Here is a 22,379-nt window from a genome sequence, read left to right on the forward strand (position 1 = left end):
GCCCGCCCCCCCGCGCGCCCCGGGGGCGCGCACACTCCCTGCAGCTAGAGGGGTGGCCTTGCCCTCCACCCCCTCTCCTTTCTAGGCAAACGCGGTGGGTGGGTGGGGGAGGGAAGGAAGCCTATCCCAGAAGCCCAAATCCGAGAGGCCTTCCTCTGGCCGCTGGCACCCTGGCCAGAGCCAGGCGGGCGGTGCAGGCGGACCTCAGGGACCACCCCCCTCGGCCCTGCCGAGTGGTCCGTCCCGCGCAGGGGCCTCGCGCCCCCGCCACTCTCTCCCACCACACCTAGCAAGGCGCAGCGCCCCGAGTAGATTACAGCGAGGCCTTTGTCGGGCGGGCCTGGCTGCAGGCCAGGCATGCAAACAATAAACAGTCGCCCCTGGTGCGGGCAGGGGTTTTTGCTGGCCACTGCTGAGGCTCTAGGTGCAGGCTGGCAAATATCTTTATCAAACGCAGGGAAAGGGAAGGGAGACGGAGGACGCGCCAGCGGCGCCGGGTCTCTTACCTTCCACCCACAGCTCCTCCACGTTGGTCTCGAGATTAGCTGCCTTTAATCCCACAGCGAAGGCTCCAAATATGAGGAGACCCACAACCAAAAACTTGCCGCAGTTCTTTTGAATGTAACAACCCAGTTTAAATAAGAGTCTCTGAAACTTCGCTCTCAGCCACAGCGGTGCTTTCCGGCCAGTAGCCTTCCCCTGGGGACGAAGCAGAAGGGAGGAGTGAACGTCCGGGAGTCGCTACCCGCGCACACCCGCCTGGGGATCCCCCCCAGCAGTGGGGGGCGTGGGCGGCCGTGGCGCAGGGACTCGCCCTCGGGGCTGGAACCCGGACTGGTCAGAGGGACTGGTCAGAGGGAGCCCCGGGGGCGTGGGGGACTAGGTTGTAAATTAGAGCGAGGCTGCAGCGTGGGAACTGCACTCTAGGTACCACGGGGTATCCCCACGCATGGCCTGAGCACTATCCCTGAAAGAGACTTGGGGTGCTGGGCAGAGAGGCTAACAGAGGAGCCGCCAACGGCAATCAGGCACTACTATCGAGGACCTGGAGAGAGGGAGGGCCTGAGTGATCCCAGCAGAGAAGCCCAACACTCAAACCACCAGGCCAGGACTCTCCCCCCCACCCCCAACTCCTTGCCCTAAACCCTGCTCCAGCCTTCGGCCTCCTCGGGTACCCGGGAGGGCGGGTGAAGAGCGCAAGCGCACTTAGGGACAATATACAGCTACCGTGGCCCATCTGGACCCCGGCCTGGCGGGTGGCTGCACGCGGGGGTCCACGTGGTGAGCCCGGCAGCCAGAGCTCACTCCACACACTTTTCCACGGCCTTGGGAGACTCCGAGGGAGCTCGGTTAGGAAGTGCGGCAGCCATCTGCAAACTTACACTATTTGTGCTCTGAAGAGGGCGGCCATAAGGATCTTTCCCTCCTTTCCCACTCCCTCTTGGTGAAATCTTTAAAAAAAAATACAGCCGAGTATACAGGGAAGAGGCCCAGGCTGGCGCCGGCGGGGGTCCTGGCTGGGCGCAGGCTGCTGTCGGGATGGCTGAGCCCTGGTGCTGGCCAGGGCCCCGGCGGGCCCCAGGCTAGGTGCTCGCCTTCCCCGGATTCCACACATTTCAGCCAGCCTCGTAAACACAATGAACCCGGCCGTTCCGCACACCAGCACCGAAGATTTAAGGTGGCAACTTGTTTACAACTGCCCCTCTCCCCGGCAGGCTGGGAGAAGAGGCGGCCCAAACCCTGGAAGAGAGGGGACGTCCTCTCCCGAGAATAATTTTTAAGGGAGCAGAGATTTCAAGCACAACGAAAGCAGAACCGGCTGCCAAAAAAGGAAACCACCTTTACTTTGGCTCCCTCCCCTCTGCCTCTCTCCGCCTCTCTCCACTCCGCCTCCCCCACGAAGAGGTTAAGAAATGTGGCAACGCGGAGGTTTACGGTGCAACCGAGGGCAGGGGCGCGGGTGAAGGGCGCTGAGGCCGGGGGCAGTGCTGCACTGCGGCCGCCCTGGAGGTGGTCCACTCAGGACGGTTTCCAAAGCTCCGGAAAAGGCACACCAGGGAGGGCGTGTGCGCGCGCACACACCACACACCACACACGCACACACACACGCACGCACGCACCCCTCCACCCCCTGCGGACCTCAGACAGCCCTTTCCTCCGAAGTCCGGAGGGAGGGTTTGAAATTTTCAACCTTCACTTGTCTTCAGCTTTCTCAGGAGGGTGTCTGTGTGCGTGTGTGGCAGGAATCCCAACGAGGAAGAAGAGGAAAGAGTGGAAAAGGAGGAGGGAACAGACATGCACCTTGGAAATCTGCTCCAGAGCGAAGGCGGCGTCGCAGTAGCTGGGCCGGTGCAGATAGTCCCGGTCCGGCGCGGGGCGGTGCGGTCCCCCGGTCCGTCTGCGCCTCCCGCCGCCGGCCTGCCTGCCCAGGGCCCCGGCGGCGTTACCAGCCGAGGCCATGTTGCCGCCGCCGCCGCGGGCTCCGGGCGCGCCTGGGCGCTCGGCTCGCGAGGACGCTGCTGGCCGCCGGGGACTCCGGCTCCGGGTGACAGACCCGCTGCTGCCGCTCACACGGCGGGCACTGCGGGTGCTGCGGCCGTGGCCGATGCCGGGGACTCAGACCCTGCGCCTTCCATTGCCACATTGCGCGTGAGTCCCGAGGTCTCTGCGGCCGCCGCTGCCCACATCCAGCTCGCGGGAAGGCGAGAGCCGGCGCTTCCAGGGCGCGCCTCGCGGTCCCCAAGTCCCCCCAGACGTCCCCGCCCCGCGCCGCAACCCCTTCACGGCAGAAGGCGCGCGCAGACCCCCGCCACTCGCTCTGGCTCCTTCGGCGCCCGCTGCCGGCGACGCGACGGTGCCCGGAGGGTCTCAGCGATGCCGGGCCGGGGCAGCGGCTGCTCCCGCTGCTGCTGCTGCTGCTGCTGCGGCTGAGGTTGGTGGTGGCGGCTTCTGAAGCGGCTGCTCGTTTTCAGACTGCTTGGTTCGCGGTGGCTGCTCGGTCCCGGACTCTGCTTTCTTGTTCTCCTCACCGACCCGCTGGACCATTCTGCCCCCGCGCCGCGCGCCTCTCTCGCTCCCGGGACCTGGGGACTCCGCTCTGTGTGTGTGCAGCGGGCAGCGGCCGCAGCAGCTCCTTGACTCAATAGATGAGATGGAAGAAGAAAAAAAAGAACTCTCTCCATTTGGAGAAAGAGGAGGAGGAGGGGAGGGGGTGGAGGGGGAGAGAGCGAGCGAAAGAGAAAAAGGCTGGAACTCCCGCCCCCGGGGCTGTCAGATGGCTTGGGTTTCTGCGACGCGATTGGCTCACGGAGGGCAGAAATTACTCAGCAAACATGACTATTATTAGCTGCTTAGCAACAGCTCACCAAAGTAGAGAGACCACCCAGGTAGGCAACCCCCGTGTGTGCATCCCCGGCTGGGGGTTGGGGGGGGGACTCGCTCAGCGCCAACCTTCTCTCATGCAATACTTCCATTAAGGAATGCTCCCCCCTCCTTTCTTTCTTATTTCTTTTCTTTTCAACAGTGTCTTCTTTTTGTGAGACGTCTTTTGCGAGCGCGCGCGCAAACACACACACACGCACACGGTTCACACATACAGGAGCATTTGCCTCGCGATAGACACGGGGGATATGTAGTATTTTTTTTAAGCGCTTAAACAATTTCTGAGATGCCTCAAAGAAAAAACCCTTTTAGAGACACTTTGGCCTCAAGCTGCAGCAAATACTGGGAGGTCTGCCTTGAATTCCCAGGCCTTCCCAGGCCTGCACCAATAATGACAGGGCGGTGGATAGTGCGCCCGTGTGTGCCAATTTTTTTTCCTCCTCTTTTCTTTTATAACCAAAGGCAAGACTTAGACTCTCGCAGGGAACAACGCCTCGTATTAAGATAAACAAAATGGAAAGTTAAAGAGGCGAGTGAGGATGTTGGGAAAAGCCACCCTTTAAAAAAAATCCCCTAGCACTGCCCCTCCGCAAAAAAAAAAAAAAAAAAACCATACACAACGGCTCAGTCCAATTTGAGTTTGTAAAGAGAACCCAGACACATAGTCTCGTGGAAGCAGAGGCTTTTAAAATTTGAATCTTTAATCTATGTATCTACGTATATAGATATCAATCTCAACAGCCCAGGGAAATGGAATTGAGAGATTTCCGAATTATTTGGGTTTCATCTGGACCCCCCACTTTCAGTTAATCACATTCTTAAAGTCAATTTTAGGCTTTAAAAAATAAAACTCGGTATGCATCCTGTAATATTTAATAGTGTGACGTAGGAGAGAATAAAGGCTTTGATGTCGGATTCATTTGAAACAAATTGTGCACAGATCGCGAGGGTTTGGCCCGATATTGCTTCCAGTGTCACCAAGACATCCCGGGGATACGCTTTACGTTGAACAAAAATCATGCGACCTTCGCGGGGGGGGGGGCAGAAAGAGTCCTGGAGCCAGCGACAAATTAAACTGTCTACACAACTATGCTCTTTAAGGGGAAAAAAAAACACTTAAGAAAGCACATTCCATTCTCCAATAAGTTTTCAAGTTCCTCCCTACTGTAGACACCAGACCCAGAAGCACTGTTTTCTGCTGCGTCCGATTATATTTCTTTTCCCACTTGAACTGCAGAGGGAACTGGAGTAGTGAGAAGCCAACCGCAGCCGTGAAATGGGGCACTGTGGCTTTAAGATGCACACGGTGTGTGTTCATTGAAAAAAAAAATAAGAAGAAAGAAAAGGAAAGAAAGAAACCCAGATGGAGGGAAAGGGGGAGGAGCGGGGGAGAAGGCGGAGCCTGCTTTGCCACGTGACCCAGACCCAGAGGCCCGTCCGCGCTCACGCGTTTAGCGCTCACGCGCACGCGCGCTCCGGTCTGGGGCCTGCGCCGGGCGCGGGCGCAGCAGGTAACCGAGTCGGCCCGCTGGGGTTGCGCGCCTTAATGCGGTACACACCGCCTTCCCGGGCCCTGAACGGTGTGCGCGCTTGGCCGGCGCGGACAGACGTGCCGGACACGCCGTAGTACATTCCTGAAGGCGGCCCGGCCCCCTCGTGCTGCCCAATGCGCGCACGGCCTCCCTGCTGACGGCCAATGGCTGCGCTCCGGCCCTTCCATTCAGCGGCGCAGGCAGCGGCTAGGCAGGGGCCGCGCAGGGGTGCGCGGCCACCGGCGGTGCACGCGGCTCGGGGGTGGGGTGGGGGGAACTTCCCTTCCCACCGCGTTGCAGTCCCTCGTCACTGCCTAGCCTGCCTTCCCCTTTATCCTTATCACCTTCAGGGCTTCCCTAGGATTCTTAGCCATCCCGAGTCCCAAACCCACAAAACCTATGCGGTTCCTGAAGCCGGGTGGTGAATTTGAGAGAACAGTGACCGAGTAGAAGCGTTGGGGGGGGGGGGGTTGTTCACGGGATAAGGAAAAGGACCTGGGGGCAGCGCTGAAATTCAAAATTCCTAACATCAGGGAGCACGTGATTTTCCAACGACTGACTTTCGGAAGTGAAGCTGAAAAATCCTGCAGGGAAGGCATGGCAGGGTGAGGGGAAGGACACTACCTTAACAGAGAGCAGAGCGCTGGAAGCAGAGCTGTTAAGCCTGGGAGTAAAACCCTTCTCTCTGACAGTTTGGTTATCAGCATGAAGCAGAAAAGGCTGGACGGCTACTTTAGCTTTCATATTTCGTGCTCTTGGAAATTGGATTGTTTTCTAAAAACCTGAGGGTGACACCCCAAGTTCAAAGGTCAGCCTGATTTTAAATTTGAAGCTGGCTCCAAGTATGGCAGGCAGGTAATCACATAGCTCTATGAAAGCTGTCTTTTAAATTCCTTACAATATTTTTACTCCTAAGTATCTTCTGCCCACCCCCACCCCCACCCCGCGCCAAGGTTTTTGCTTCTTTGGTTGCAGTATAGCTGTTTAGACTCTGGGATCTAGGATGAAGCTATAGTCTAGCTATGCAAAGCCTCTTCCACTCGGACGCTTTTCTCTCGGTTTGACTTAATTCTTAAACGTTTTGAACATGGAACCCTGAGGTTTGCAGCGCTCTGCAACCCCTCGCCCGCTGTTTGATAGGTTAACTTTTCAGCATCCAGACAATGGTCCTGACCTGTAAACTCTACCCGTGGGTTTCAGGACGCAATCCCCAGGCTCTCTAACAAGCGCTATCTTAATCTCCCCAGCCCCCACCCGCCGCTTCCCCTGTGGTCTGCTTTTTTCATAGAGATGAATTACTTTGGGGATCTAATTGGCCTTGTTTCTGTAACGTTTTAAGAAAGGGAAGAGGAGCCAGTCTAAAAAGGCTGCTCGACTTGGGTGGTCAGGGCCGAGGCTGCCCCCAATTTGCCTCATTGCTGATGCATGTGAGTGTGACATTCCCAGCGATAATGTTGTTCCTAATCAATCTACCCTTATTTACATTTGTAAGCATTGTCGGCTTTAATATGCATGCCCTGTGCAGGGGGCCGCTGAGCCACACCGGGTTTGTTAACTTCCAGCTAACCGCAAGGATTCCACAGACCTGAGAGGCAGAATGGAGGAAGCCAGGCCTGCTAAGGTGTCTTGTTGGCAGTTCAGTCCCTTTAAGGGTCTTTCTGCCTGGTGGCTCCCCAAATAACTGAGAATTTAGGGCCTTTGACCAGCAGGAATTGCCCAGCCACTGTGAAGCCAGAGTTGAGTGACCATTCCCTCTTTCAACTCAAGTTCAACTGAAGACATAAATTGTCTTTTTTTTTTCTCTCTCTCTCTCTCTCCATCACGATCCAGGACTGTAGACTCCATAATAGATTCCTTCAGAGCTCTGGATTCCCTTACTGTCTTCTCCCCCTCCCTGTTCCAGTGCTTTAGCTATCCATAGCCATGCCACACACATCTCAAAAATGACATCAGATTGCCCAAGTGCTGAGATGACACTTGAGATAAAACATCTGCCTCCTGTTGTTGGAACGTTGCAATGGTGCAAAGTTATGGGTGCCAGACTTGCTGAGATTTAACTTTTCACTGGCTTCCCAGATGAAACTAAGTGAATCTTTAAGATCCACATAAATGAATAAAGGGACAAAGATGTTCCAGCCATTCGACCATAGATTTAGTCGTAATTTCCCCCATCAAGTTTTAATAGTCTTCCAGAAATTCAAAGAATTGCAAATATGATACCAAAATCCTGCAATAGTCTTGTTGCGGGGATGGGACGCAGTGAGGAAGGGGGTGTGATATATTCTACGTATGGATGTTACAAGGGTAGGATAGAGGGAGGAGGATGTGGTGTTCTATGTGTGAATGGGCATTACAGGGGTACAGGACATGAGTGTTAGGCAAGAACCCGGAAAGTTCAAAGGCATTTTGAATAAGAATTAAGTCTTAAGCCAGTATGCCACCATCGTACCCCCATTTTCTTGATTCTCAGGGACGTCTTATTTCATCTCAGTGGCAGTCTGTGTGTTTATAGCAACTGTACAGGGAGATGGCAAAAAAAAAAGGAGCCTAAACTGTTTCAAAGAGGAGGAAAGGAAAGATTCAGAAGCCACAAAAGTGTAAAACCATTGGGCCTGACTCCCCTCACTTCTCTCTACCTCCAGCTTCCTGTCCTTACCAACTCCCCCACCCCACCCCCTAGGATGGAGGAAGGGGAACTGCTCTAGCCAACTTGTCAAAATAATGCTGCTAATTACCTCTGATCTCCTTTAATGGGAAGCTGCTCCCAACCTCACAAAGGAGTAAATGAAAGGTCCATAGCACAGACCCAGGGGCTTACAGTGAGCTGGGGTTGGGGAGAATAACCAAGAGGAGGTATCCTCAGAAGGTCCCAGAAATGCCGGGGTCAGTCACTGCAGGTTTAAACACTTGAAGTATTAGCTTTATGCAGTACCAAAAAGCTGCTGATTTCTTTTGGTAAGAATGTCACCAACTGCAGTCTTCAGTGAGTTTGACAGTTCCCTGCATTGATTCCTCCCCCCTCTACTTTACATATCTCATTTGCTACCATTTTCCCACTCTAACGGGTACAGATGTGTTCTTGAAATACTCAAACCCCAAGCACCCCCCCACACCCTTTTCCCATCACATCCCTACCTCCCTGTCTAATATATCTGTACCCTGCTCTGACTCTGGCAGAAAGCACACAGTCCGTTTCAATGCTCCCTGCCTTTGGGTCCTGTGTGAAAAAGAAGCTAAGCAACATGATCCCTTTGACCCACTGCTGGAGCAAATTTATTAGAGATATAGGCATGAGAAATGAAAGGGAAGTAAAACAATTCCAGCTTATTGTGTGTCTTTCTTTCATACTCCTAATCCGGTTTACACATCACGCCTACATGTCTCAATGGGGCATTATACACTGCGGCAGAGGCTGCAGAAAATAAAAGGTGTTGGGGGAGGCCGGGGAGCCTGAACAGGGAAGGTGGGCATTTTAATCCATATTTATCTTACAAATTTCGTATCTCTAGACAATCGAAAGCAATCTGTTAAAAGCCTCTTCACAAAACTGTTCCAAATGGTGCTAAAACTCCTGTTCAAACGGCTTGTCAGATTATGACAAAAATATATAGCCAGAAATTAGATACACTTCCCACAATGAGTTTAGGATAAAGCTAATTGGCGTATTTAGATGGTAGGGCCTATTGGTGTCACCTTGGCTCAACATTTTAATTTAAAAAGATCATGGATTCAAAGGCATTTTATTGCCTAGTGGAAGGACGCTGGGTGACAACTGGAACACACACATTCACAATTGAAAGGCCCTTGTTTTACAACACAGGGCACAATGCACCTGAGGCAACAATGTATCTTGAAGAACCACCCAGAAATAATAAGTTACAGTAACAAAGGATGACACCAAAAAGCATTGTCTTGCTTTGTGGAGGCAACTAATTGCTTGTTGAAGTACTGGAGCCAAAAGAAGAAAAAACAATCAGAACACACACAGAACGATTAAATTGACTATTGTGGTTCAAGAACTCAGTGGTCCAATTATTAACTATTTGGAGGCACCCAGTGAAGGTGTTTATTATTTCTACCTAATTTCGGGGGAGGAAGGAAGGATAAAAAGGGAAGATGACCGTCTCACCCGGGTCCAACACAACACGGGTCTCTGGTGTGGTTCATGAACAAGACTCCTTGAGGCTCTTATGAGACACACACTGACATCAGAAACACACTAGAGATTTTAAACATGGACTTAAGTACATGAAGACATACCACGTGTCACCGAAAGCAGATTTTGGGAACGGAAGGGTCCCTGTGTTGGGACCGACTCATTCTGTGAGGGTCTGAGTCAGTAAGACCTACTTTGAGGTTCCCCTGAGGCCCCACACAGCGTTCTGGGCACTGCGCCACCCGCCCACCTCTTTAATGGGTGACAGGCACCAGAGTGCCCGATTCCGTAGGCACAGGAGTCAGCACACACCCCTCTCCTCCACCCATGCCCAGCGGTGAACTCAAAGCGCCCTTGGCCTCTTTTCTCCCCATGAACTGCATCAGGGAAGAGCTCGCGGCTTTGACAAGGCGCTTCCTTGCGCTCTAGGTGTCGCGTTCGGCCAGGTGTCTGCGCGCGCCGCCGCCAGCATTAAGTGTGGGTGCACGGGTCCCCTCCAGTTGGCGTCCCCAGCTCCCAGAAAAGCGTCTGCGGCGAGCGTGCTCCCTTGAGCAGCCCCCTGCCCTCCCCCCCCAGCGCTGTCATTCTCTCCACCAACCCTTCCATCAGCCGCACTGCCTGAGCTGGCCAGGCAGTAGTCACCACCCGGCAGGAAGAACGGAAGCCAAGGTGGCGACCCTTTCAAGCGTGCAAATAGGATCCCAGGCGACCCCCTCCGTGGGAACCACCCCCGAGTCAACCCCCCCACCCCCCGCGCGCACGCCACAGCCAGCTCTCCTCCCTGCCGGATCGGCCTGGGGGCAGGGGTCCGGCGTGCGAGCTGCAGACAAGCATGGGAACGCGGACCCCGATCCTGCACCGCGGAGCTGCAGCCTCCCGGCCGCCCGCCCTCCTCGCCGGCCCAGGGGCCAGGGCTAGGCGCGAGGAGTCCCCGGGGGCACGACGCACTCACCATAGCCGGCCTCAGCCCCTGGCCGGAGCGCAGCAGCTGCCGATGGCGCAGACGCTGGCCGTGAGGTTCACATCAACTCCTTTTATTAATTTCCCGGGGCCCCCCCTTGGCTGTTGCTGCGCGGCTCTGTCTTCTCCCTGTCCCCCTTCGTCTCCCCGGGGCCCTGTCGCCGCGGGTCTCTTTGTCTGCCCTGTCGCCGTCTCTTTCCCCGGTCCTCGTCTTCGTCTTCGTCCTCTCCTCCTCCTCCTCCTCCTCCGTCTTTACAAAAGGAACGGAAAGTGTAAAAACCCCGGCGCGCGGGGCCGCCGCAGGCTTTCGGTGGAGTGCGGCGCGGACTCACAATTACAAGCCTGTTTCTATTAAGCAGGTCCATGGCCCTCGGCGTGGGTGGTCTGCCGCGCCATAGGCAGGACCTGTCAGGGTCACGTGACGGACCCGAAAACTTTACCCCTTTACAATAAACCCAAGGAAGGCAAAGTAAACTGGAGAAACGTGCTATCAGTGCAGCCCTCCTGGGTAAACAGGCTGCCCTCCCCGCCGTCCTGGGAGGCGCCCGGCCCGGCGAGCCCGGGCGAGCCCTGGCCGCCCCCCCCCCGCACGCCCCCCGCGGCCTCAGTGCGGGGGGTCCTCGGCCCTCTTCGCCGCCAGCCGGCGGCACCCTCCCCCAACCCCCCAACCACCATCAGAGTGGCTGTGTTCCTTTTGGCCACGGTTCCAGAACCCTGGACTGAGGAGGATGTGGGGGGGGGGTGGCGAGCGAGGAAGTGTGTTTTAGCATCCCCACAGTCTGCAAAGATGTATGTGTGTGTGGTGATTCCAAAAGACAGCACCTTTACCCCCCCCGCCTGCTCGCGTTCCCACAAAGCGCTGAGAAGCTGTCAGCAGTCCAGTTGACAATCCCCAGGCACATAGCAGGGTCGTGGGCATATCATAGAGGTTTCCTGGGAAAGGAGACCTATGTGGGTACTGGGTTGCGGGGGTGGGGTGGGGGGAGCAGTGAGCTTGGTTGTTTTATTTGTTTTTTGTTGACTGATCAGTGAACCCACTACTTCTGAAGACACCAAGGTGGGGCTCTTTGGAATTCAAACTGGGAAACTGGCAGAGGGATCCTAATTGATATTTGCTTCCTTCCCCCTCCAATTACGGGGGGGGGAGGGGGATACCACCCAAATGATCCCACCCACGCTGCCTTCCCGTACCTGGTAACCTCTGGTGATTGGTTTGGGGTGGAGGTGCTGATGGGTCCTGCTGGGCCTCTCTCCTTGAATCCCAAGGGCCTATTGAGGAAGGAGTTGCATGTATCTGTTAAACTGCTAAGTACACCCTGCTTCATATGTAGCTGGGAGATGCCATTTTTAAATGGACTACATTATAAAGGTGAATTATAGATGAGAAGGCAAGGGGGTCAAGGTGCACACTATCAAGAATTCACTAGTTGGTCTTCCAGCAGAGCCGCCTGACCAACACTGTGCATGCTAGGCAGGCAAACCTCCACCACCAAGCCACATCCCAGCCCCCAAAGCCGGCCTATGGGCCTTCATTCTAGCTGACTGTGATTAGGTGTGTGTGTGGGGACATGCCCAAGCCCACGAGTTATTAAATAATAATAATAATAACAATAATAATAATCCCAGGAGTTACCATTTATCCCTCCCCACAAGATGATCATCTTTAATAGGGTCATTTGAGTTCCCAGAATGTTCACACTTGAAGAGCTTTAAGTAGTTAAGCATCAGAATGCTGGACAAAACTGCAAATTGAATAGGTTTCATGCCAACGGACTTCAGTCAGAATGAGTGTCAGCCAAACGCTGGATTCTGAGTCATGACTGAAGAAAAGAAAGGATGGAGGAAAGTAAGGAAGGGAGGGAAGGAGACAGGGAGACAGAAGAAGAAGAAGAAGAAGAAGAAGAAGAAGAAGAAGAAGAAGAAGAAGAAGAAGAAGAAGAAGAAGAAGAAGGAGAAGGAGAAGGAAGAAGAAGAAGAAGAAGAAGAAGAAGAAGAAGAAGAGGAGGAGGAGGAGGAGGAGGAGAGGAGGAGGGAAAGGGGAGGGGAGAGGGAAAGAGGAAGGAAAAAGCAAAGAAGGGGAGAAAGAGAAGAAAAGGAAGGGGACAGAGGAAGGAAGGATTGGGGAGAGAGAAGAAAAAAAAAAGAAAGAGGCAAGAAGTAAGAAAAGGGGGAATAGAAAAGGTGGGGGGGAGGAGGGAGAGGGATTCCACATCAGCACCTCCCTTTGCAGCATATCTAGAGACCCTCTCTTAATCTGCAAGTATGGGAGGACTTCTGGGAAAATAGCTACGTCTCCACAAACAGAGTTATCTAGACTATGAAAGAGCAAGGAGGTAAGAAAAGAAAGCTATGCAAAGGGACGTTTGGATTCCCTCTAGCAACAGCTGTCAGTTAGGTGGGAGAGTTCCCAGAGGCCTTACGAAGTTGGCATTTTCTAGTTAAAAGGAAGGCCTCCTTTGTAGCACGTGTGGCTACAACTCGTCCCTTTTGAATTTTTGATCAAGGCTGACAAGGGTGGACACTCCTTTGGAGGGCCGCAGATGTCTTAGCAGTTTGTGTAATGCTGGACCTTCCTTTGGCGCTCAAATCTGCAAAGTAACAGAATTCAGTACGGGGCTTGGAAGAGGCCCAGACAATGAGGGACACTCACTGACCTTGCATCAAATCATCCCCATTGGGAGTATGGAAGGGGAGACGCAGTGCTCCTCGGCCTTAGTGAAAACAAGCCCCTCACCCGTGTTCATATTTTAGTTCCTGACCTTAAAGTCTGGAAAGAATGTTTTCAGGACAAATACTTAAAACTGGGCGAGAACAGCATAGTGAGACAGGAAGGAGCAAGCTTTCAGTGCTGGAAGTGAAAACGTGGGGGGGGGGGCACAGACAACCTCTCCTAAAGCAGCCTGCCCTCTTCTTTGCAAAATTTCCCAAGTCTGTACCTCTCCTCCACCCACTGGATGTTCAAAGTATTTAGTAGCATTGTTAAAGAGCAATGTTGCCTGCAGTTCCCTCATGTGTTACTTTTTGACATTTCAGGGACTCCAGCAAAGGGGCTATTCCCATCAAATGGCTACTTCAGTTTTTTGACATTGCTCATGCCCTATCCCTTCCACAAAACCAGTTTCAGAGCCACACAGTCTGACAAACCATTTGGCATGGAGGTGTTAATGACTGACAAGGCTACCAGACAGCACTGCTTAACTCTGGCTTTGTCTGGACTGATAAGCAATTGGCATGGAGGTGTTAATGGCTGAGGAGCTACTAGGTAGTACAGGTTAACTTGGTTTTTTTTTTTTTAGGACATACCCAGAGGAATAATTCCCAAAGTGAAGATTTCAGAGGGGAGGCCAGATGGAGACTGAAGACATCAGAGAAGAAAGGCTTTTGAAGCAGGTATGGAAACCAACCATGCAGAGGCACAACCAAGCCCCTCCGCTCACTCGGCAAAATGGTCCCACCTCTGCCTGTCTTGAATATCTAGGCACTTGAGATGTTGCTGCCCTGTATGCATTCATGTCCACATGTCCACATTTTCTGCCTAGGCATGTCCTTTCCTTTGTCCCCACAAGTAGCTCTGACACCTGGGAAGCTTTCACGTGAATAATAGGTTCCTAAAGAGACATTTGCCCACACTTGGGAGACTCTTCATACCAGGGTGGATGCCACTCTGGCCCTGAGCTGGTAGCTGTTACCATACAGACCTCACTTTGGGCGTGGCCTTCCATTGAAACTGGCCTTAGGCAGGCAGGTTCTCAAGCTTTCCTGCAAGTACTCTTGATCAATACAGGGATCCCAACTCCATAGTGACTGTTCCAGAGGCTCCCCTCCCCCCCACAGACCAGCCTCTTCCCTGTGAAAAAGATAACCATTGGCAGCTAAGTCAACCAGTAGAATGAAGTCTTTGAGGACCAGAGGGGTAGATAAGGAATGTTTAAGAGTGAATGTGTTTGGTTCAAACACAGGAAATGAACCACTGATCGACCAGAAGATGCATTGAAAGACTGAAGGAAATTGCTTAGACAACAAGGACAAAAAGAAGGAAAACAAGATTGCCAACTGACAAAGCCATGGTGTGGTGTGAATAGAAAATCTAAGACAAGTAGCTTGGAAAGGAGGGAGTGGAGAGAATCCTGGGGTCACATAAAGCGAAGGCTCCATGGAACCTCGATGCTGAAGAGGAGGAAGGCATTTGCAGTAGGCGAAAGAATCCCGCGGTAATTTCAAAGCAAGAAGAAGCCAGTGGGGCTAGAAATGTGACTCAGTGGATGGGTGCTTGCCTAGCATGAACAAAGCCTGACTCCGATCTGCACACAGTACAGCATCAACTGAGCCTAGTGGCATATGCCTGTAACTCCAGCATGAGGCTGAAGGCCTGTCCCACCATCTCCTAGAAAACCATACACACTTTCGAAAAGCTAATACATTCTCTAGGAATGCTGGTTATTAAAAAAAAAAAAAAAGGCTCCGGGCACCCAGCACAACATTTTAAACCCCAAAATTACATATGTATATATACACACATATATATGCGAAAATTAATTATTCACCATCACCCTCCCCATCCAAGTTCTGTAGAATCATAATTTCAGACATGGGCATAAATATTTTTCTTGGTTTTGATTTTTGATTTTCGAGACAGGGTTTTCTCTGTATTGCTTTGGAGGAGGTGGTCCTGGAACTCACTTTGTAGACCAGGCTGGCCTCGAACTCACAGAGATCCTCCCGCCTCTGCCTCCCGAATGCTGGGATTAAAGACGTGCGCCACTACCGCCTGACTTTTTTTGGCTTTTGTTTTTTTGGGGTGGGGGGCATGAGTATTTTTTAAATAATTTTTCTAAAGCGATTATATATGAAAATGTTCAGGGTAGGATCTAGGTGTGGGCATGTGTGGTTATTTTGTTGATGAACTAACAAATAAAGCTTGCCTGAAGATCAGAGTGCAAAGCTGGCCACACTAGTCAGCCATAAGGCAGTGGTGGTGCACACCCTTAATTCCAGCACTTGGGTGACAGAGGCAGACAGATCTGTTAGTTCAAGGCCACCCTGGGTTACATGTGTTTGAATCTGTCTAAAAGGGAAACAAAGCTCACACAAAGGTGATCCCAGCGTTTGGGATTCCCACACCTTTAATCCCAGCACTAAGGAGGTGGAGACAGGAAGTGATTTGGCTGGGTGGAGAGAGGAATATAAGGCAGGAGGAGACAGGAGCTCATGGCAAGCTAGGCAGTCTGAGGACAGGATTGCCCTTTCGGCCTGAGCACTAGTAGAGGTGAGAACTCTCTGGTGACTGGCCACTTTGCCTCTCTGATCTTCAGCTTTAATCCCAATATCTGATTCTGAGTTTTTATTATTAAGAACAATTAGAATTTGTGCTGCAGACATGCACGGTTGCTCGTGGTAAAATGATTACACCTCCAGTGTACGTTTAAGGTTTTTTCATTATAAAACAACCGTGTGTAGGTAAAATGCTCCTACAGACTGTTAGGTTTCAAACTTGGGACAAATGGCTGAGATGTCTATTTGATACATCAAAGCGGACACTGGCCACCAGGTTTTCCCTTCATCCCTCAGTCCCTACCTGTTACAGGGCCATCCTGGCTGGCACATGGAGCAGCATAGACCCTTGGCTGCCAGAGCATAGACCCAGGTCTGATTTTCCTGTGGAGAAGCAGCTTGGGAAAACTGACCTTGCTTTGGCCAGGCAGCATAGAGCAGTCCACCCAACAGAGTCCACAATTTGGATCAGAGCCCTGGGAACAAGTGAGGCGTGGGACAGTTTTCCCCAGTGGTTAGCATCACCACACTCCATGTGGAGCTGTTGTACTCCAAATAGGAAGCTTTTTTATTAAACACTTTAGATGCCATATCCAGCAGATCTCTGAAGAGTCTGAGGACCATCTGAGATGAATGAAAAAAAAAAGAAATAAAAAGGAAAGGAAAGGACATACTGCTCTTAGGTGTGGGAGAATCCAGAGTGGACATGACCCTGAGTCATGGAAAAAAAAGGGGGGGAGGGGAAGAGAGAGGGGACCTGGGTGCATCATCCAGGAGGCCCAAAACAGAGTAGATGAAAAGGCACCAAGTAATCAAAAATGGTTGGATTATATAGGGAAGGGTAGCTTGGGGAAGGGTGGCCCAGCCCCTGGGATGCAGAGGTAAGGGTTGGGGTGGGAAATGCCAGCCAGGATTACCCTGCTTTACTAGTGTTAAATAGGCCTCAGCCATTTGTTCCAGGTTTGAAACCTAACACAGATGATTCAGCCACACAATGGGATTTGAAGACAAAGGACATTTGGTTATTTATGAATATGGTAAGTTTTTGCTGTGCACATAGTTCTCTGCTAGGGGCTGAGGATTTGGGGGAATGGAAAAATTATCTTCCTTAAAAACAGTAAGACATATACATATATATTAAGCAGATTATCAAAATTGAGAATTCTAGCCTTCACAATAGGAGCAAGACTGTAAAAACAACTGTAACCAGACAAACACGGAACCGTGGGGACACAGGATGAAATTTACGAAGAGCTGGAAAGAGGCAAACTACAGAGAAAGAGGCATGCTACAGAGAAAGAGGCAAACTACAGAGGAAGAGGCATGCTACAGAGAAAGAGGCATGCTACAGAGAAAGAGGCATGCTACAGAGGAAGAGCAAGCTCCTGTTGGGGGACATCCTTCGGTACATATGTTTCTCTTATTGGTTGATGAATAAAACACTGATTGGTCAGTAGCCAGGCAGGAAGTATAGGCAGGGCTAAGAGACGAGGAAATTCTGGGGAAAGGACTCAGAGAGAGGTCATGAGTGAGACACCATGTAGCTACCATGAAGATAGGATGCACCAGGCATTCTCCGGTAAGATAAAGCCATGTAGAAATACATAGATTAATAGTACTGGGTTAATAAATTAAGGGAGCCAGTCCGTAAGTAGCCTAAGGCATCAGCTGTGCAGTTTCTAACTAATGTACGTCTCAGTGTATTTGTTTGGGACCAAATGGCTCTGATCCCCAGTGGGACAGAAACTTCCACTCACAAGCTCCCTTCAAGAGCAAGGACAAACCTTTGGGAGCATGATCACAAGTGAAAAGTTTGGGTCAGGAGCAAGTCTCCTGTGTTAGTCAGAGCTTCCAAAGGGACAGAGGAACAGAGTTGATAGAATCCATATGTATACATATATGTATATATATTCATATATGGGACTTATTAGATGGGTTTGCAGGGTGTATCCTGGGCAGTCCAAGTACGACTGTCTCACATCAGAAAAGATGAGAATCTGGTTGTTGTTCAGTCCACAAGACTTGATGTCTCAGCAGTCCCAGTCTGGCTGGTACTGAGGTTCTGGAGGATTCCTGGAGAGCTGCTGGTCTTCAGTCTACCTTGGAATACTGAAGATGCTGGACTTAATATTGGTCACAGTAACATGATAGATGAACTTGCCAACAAGAGCGAGGGTAAACAGGCAAAAAACAAGATTCCTCATGAGCTGCGACCAGAAGGTGTGATCCAGATTTGGGGTGGGTCTTTCTGCATCGAATAATCTAATTAAGAAAACCTCTCATAGGAGTACCCGGCAGCTTGGAGTTTAGTTGATTCCAGATGTAGTCAACCAAGATTTGTCATCGTATCTCCCGTGAAGGCATGTATATAATTCCATTGCACAAGAGTTATAAAGCAGAGGAAAGAAAGGGTTTACATTCGTTTACACTTGCAGGTCATAGTCCATTACCGACAAATGCCGGGCCAGGAACCTCAGCGAGAACCTTACACAGAAGCCAAGGAGAAATGCCACTTACTGGCCTCTCACTAACCAGTGCCCAGCCTGATTTCTTATACTACCCGGGCCCACCTGCCTAGTGATGTTATCACCCACAGTGGGCTGGGCCCTCCTACATCAGTTAGCAATCAAGACAATGCCCGACAGACACGTCCAGAAGCCAATCTGATGGAGGCAACTGTTCATTTGATCTCTATATTTCTATGTGTTCTTTTTTCAAGGGCTAACATGACAAAGTGCCACATAGTAGATGTCTTAAAACAACAGAAATGGGATTGTTCTCTATTCTTTCTTCCCCGAGCCTAAAAAAACCACATCTAGCTGTCCACCACATGCAAGGATCAGTTCCATGCATTCATCAGTGCCTAGTTTATTGTAAATTGAGGAGCATCTGTTGTTAGACTTTTGAACCTCTTCCTTTGTTGACATAACCTGCAAGAGGTAAGATATTGGACACATTGGCAAAACATAGATAGCATCAGTGGCCAAGGTAAAAGATTATGTCCTAAACCTGTTGATTGGATGAAACAGCTGCTCCAGGAGATTTCTGATTACATCTCACAGGCTAGAATGGTCTTGGCATCCAACACCCAGTTTCTCAGCCTAAGAAAGTGAGTTATTGAGTTAGATACACAGTGTGAGGGTAGCTTTAACTGACAAATTGAGACAACCTAGAAGAAAGCTTCCACGAGGAAGAGTCTGCATTGGATTAGACGGTGAGTATATATGTAGGGGGTTGTCTTAGTTTAAGTTAATCTATGTGAGAAGCCCCAGCCCACAGTGGGCGGCACACTTCCCTAGACAGGGTCCTGAACTGTTGAAGAGTGGAGATGTTGAGTTGTGCAGAGCAAATGAGCAAGTGAGCATGTATGCAGTCATTGCTGTCTGCTCTCCAATGCAGACACGATGTGATGAGTTGTGCATGCACCATTGCTGTCTGCTCTCCACTGCAGACACGATGTGATGAGTTGTGCATGCACCATTGCTGTCTGCTCTCCACTGCAGACACAATGTGATGAGCCTTGGTTTCCCTCTGCTTATGGACTGTCACCTGGAAGGAGAGCACTAACTCTCTCCCTAGTTGTCCTTTAACCTTCATACCTCACCCCATAAGAAACCGAAACTAACCAATCAACCAACCAACCAGACAAAAAAGCTAAAGAGAAGTCTGTGACAGATTTGTGTATACATATAGCAGATTACTGGGACGTCTTTGGTTTCAGGATGGACACTTAGTTGGTCTGAATTCCACCAGTGTACTCAGTGCTTCCCTAAAACGAAGCCCTTGCTGGGCAGTAGTGGCACATACCTTTAATCCCAGCACTTGGGGGACAGAAGCAGGAGGATCTCTGTGAGTTCAAGGCCAGCCTGGTCTACAAGAGCTAGTTCCATGATAAGGCTCCAAAGCTACAGAGAGAAACCCTGTCTCTGAAAACCAAAATCAAACCAAAACAAAAAAAAAATCCAAAACAAACAACAACAAAGTCCTTTATCACTGGTCTAGTCCAAGGAAGTTATTTAAGGTAGGTGCTTTTCTGTGAAAATAATCTCAAGGTCTAACACCATGCCCTCACTGGTCCACATGAACTGTGCAGGAGGGTCTAGCTTCATTGGGCAATACTCAACTATTTCAGGAAATCCTTCCCTGATTTCAGATAGAAGATACTTTGTGACACAAAGCACTGGGGTAACCCACTTCTAATTGTATCCAAGCTCTGGTGGTTCAGGCCTGCCTTAGTCAGACTCTGTGGAGTCATTAAACCTCCTTTCTCACTGAGCCCTGGCCACACGCACTGTTCATTTGGAAGTTCAAGTCAAAGACACTCAGAGCTCCACTACGAAGCACAAAGTTGTCCTGTGTTTGGCCAACTGACTGTTGAATAATCGGCACAGCTTTCAGTGCCAACAACCCAAAAGACACAGTGAAGGCAAAGAGTGAGGTACTCAGGAGCCAGGAAGGACAGACATGCTGGTCTCCTGTGAGTGCCACTGTGCGTGGGATGGGTGGTCTGTGTATTTACTGAGGGGCAGAGAGAGTTCCTCCGGTACAGGGTCGAGGTCCAGGAGGGATGCTTGGGAAACAGATGGATCTTGTTCTGCACTAGGAGTACATGACCTGGGAGAAGTTACCACCCTCACATGTTTGTTGTACAACCCTAAAAATAATAGCCTCCTCGGAGGTTTGCTATAACCCGGCAAAGGTAATAATAAACAGAGAAGTGCCGTGCACACAGCCAGAACTCAGTAAATGGGGACTATGTTTGAATACCTTGTGTCGGGGGTGGGTATTAAATGTGAGTGTGGGTGGCAGGGCCTTTTTCCCCCTACCCACTCCCAGCATGCAGGCCCAGCTTCCAGCTACTAGCATCTATATTTCTGTTTTCTTTCTTTCTTTCTTTCTTTCTTTTTTTTTTTTTTTGGTTTTTCAAGATAGGGTTTCTCTGTGGCTTTGGAGGCTGTCCTGGAACTCGTTCGGTAGACCAGGCTGGCCTCGAACTCACAAAGATCCGCCTGCATCTACATTTCTTTTACCCAGGGTTTTTCGTCTTCTCTCCTGCCCCCCCACACAACAGGCTGTAACAGTGGTTCTCAACCTGTGGGTCATGACCCCTTTGGGGTTTGCGTATCAGATAGCCTGCTTATCAGATATTTACACTACGATTCATAACATTAGCAAAAGTACAGTTATGAAGTAATGAAATAATTTTGATGGTTGAGGGTCACCACAACATGAGGAGCTGTATTAAAGGGTGGCAGCATCGGGAAGGTTGAGGTCCATTGTGCTGGAGGACCTAGGGAAGACTCCGAAAGCCCCCTTCAGGAAGGAATGGCTGGTGCAGACACCCTCCAACCCTCCTGCTTTTTCACTTGCAGTTCCTCTGCTTCCTGTTTGTGTTCGGTGCCTGAGTTTAGAGCAGCCCAGCTATGCATAAAAATGACTTCTGTGTCAATTGCTTGTCCATCCCAACAACTTCCCTTCAAACCCTTCTTCAGGGAAGCCTGTGTAAGACATCCAGGGGAGGATTTGCATAATGGATGCTGCGCTTGGATGTGCATGCTTACACAATGCCATCCCTGAAAGCCTCAGAGGGATTTTACTGTAAGGCAGGATACCTTTAAGCAACCAAATTAAAAAAAAATGGCTTTTCCTTAATTGTGACAGCTGTTGCACACAATCAAGGTTCAATTCCCAGCACACACGGCAGCTCAAAAGTCTCTAACTCCAGCCCAAGGGGATCTGATGCCCTCTTCTGATTTCCAAGGGCACTGGACACATACATACATGCAGGCAAAACACTCACACACCCACAACGATAAGATAAAAACAAGGTAAATGAATAAACAAGCTGTGTGGATGCTGGGGGAACAACTCAGTATGTAGGAGATCTTGCTGTACAGGCACAGGGACCTGAGTTCAGACCCCAGCAACTACATAAAAAGCCAGGGGTAGCTGTGCAGATCTGAGACCCTGGCACTGTGTGAAACAGGACGATCTCTTGTGTTTTCTGGACACCAGCCTAACTCCAGGCTGGGTGAAAGATGCCGTGGTAGTTTGAAGGCAATTCCTCCCATAAGCTCATGGAGAGTAGCCTATTTAGGTAGTGTGGCTTTGTTGGCATCAATATGGCCTTCTGGAAGGAAGGGTGTCACTGTGGAGGCGGGCTTTGAGGTCTCCTTTGCTCAAACCATGCTCAGCGTCTCAGTTCACTTCCTGCTGACTTCAGACCAAGATGTAGGATTTCCCGCTCCTTCTCCAGCACCATGTCTGCCTGCCGGCCACTATATCCTACTATGATGACAATGTATTAAACCTCTGAACTGTAATCCAGCCTCAATGAATGTTTCATGAGGGTTGCCATGGTCACTGTGTCTCTACACAGCAATAAAACCTCTAATACAGATGCTGCCTCGAGGGAATAAGAAGTATGACACAGTCGGACAGCCAATGTGTGTGCCTTAGTGAGAGTACCCTTCATCATATGGGCATATATCACACGCATGCACACATGCACTCTTTGGGCATGCATGCATGTGGTGTATGTACATACATGCAGTCAAATGCTCATACATCTGTCTCCCATCCCATCTGTCATTCAGGTTTGGCTTGAATGTGGGGGCCCAGTGAGGAGGAGGATGTCTTCCCTCCCCACAGTTCCCAAGTCCTATTAGGAACTCAGTTTTTCTATGGCTTCTACATATTCCTCAGACTTGTCTCCTCAACTAGTTCCTAAATGTTCCTGCTTCATGAGGTTGGTGTCAGCATCTCTTGTCTGGGCTCCCCCTTGTCTCTCAGTTCCACACCTGTAGGAGGAAGTCTGATGCCGCCATTAAACATGTGACTTATTAGAGTCGCATACAGATGAGGTAATAAAAGGGCGGTTTACCACACCGCTAACCACACCCACTTTAGGCAGGACTAAAGACGTATACGGCTAGACGAAAAGACGTATACGTATGTAGGCGGAACTACGTCACTAGCCATGCCCACTTTGGGAATGGCTAGGGGGCGTTACGGGGGAAGGCATAAAAGACAGCACACAGGAAGTCTCGCTCTCTTTTACTGGAGTTCGGCTTCCGGTC

At 50.8% G+C, this 22,379-nt stretch overlaps 1 protein-coding gene and 1 long non-coding RNA gene across 4 annotated transcripts in view; one reads left to right on the top strand and one right to left on the bottom strand.

Annotated features, from left to right (window-relative positions):
* Positions 1 to 10,367, bottom strand: part of Ptch1 (patched 1) — a 69,556-nt gene extending 59,189 nt beyond the window's left edge. The window contains exons 1-2 of one of the 3 annotated variants that reach the window (XM_040756135.1): positions 10,022 to 10,367; positions 507 to 699 (exon numbers count right to left, since the gene is read on the bottom strand). In XM_040756135.1, coding sequence (XP_040612069.1) covers positions 507 to 699; positions 10,022 to 10,024 — 196 coding nt within the window. In that variant the 5' untranslated portion in view covers positions 10,025 to 10,367. Of the gene's footprint in view, positions 1 to 506; positions 700 to 1,382; positions 1,577 to 2,301; positions 3,418 to 10,021 lie in introns of those variants that run through there. The other 2 variants (XM_040756134.1, XM_040756137.1) reach the window with 2 other exon arrangements.
* On the top strand, positions 9,813 to 14,744 carry LOC110342479. Its single transcript, XR_005881034.1, has 3 exons — positions 9,813 to 10,086; positions 13,326 to 13,419; positions 13,989 to 14,744. It is a non-coding gene; the product is annotated as an uncharacterized LOC110342479 (long non-coding RNA).
* Positions 14,745 to 22,379: the final 7,635 nt, after the last annotated feature.

The sequence above is a fragment of the Mesocricetus auratus genome, unplaced genomic scaffold (genome assembly GCF_017639785.1).
Source record: "Mesocricetus auratus isolate SY011 unplaced genomic scaffold, BCM_Maur_2.0 Super-Scaffold_100013, whole genome shotgun sequence".
NCBI lineage: Eukaryota > Metazoa > Chordata > Mammalia > Rodentia > Cricetidae > Mesocricetus > Mesocricetus auratus.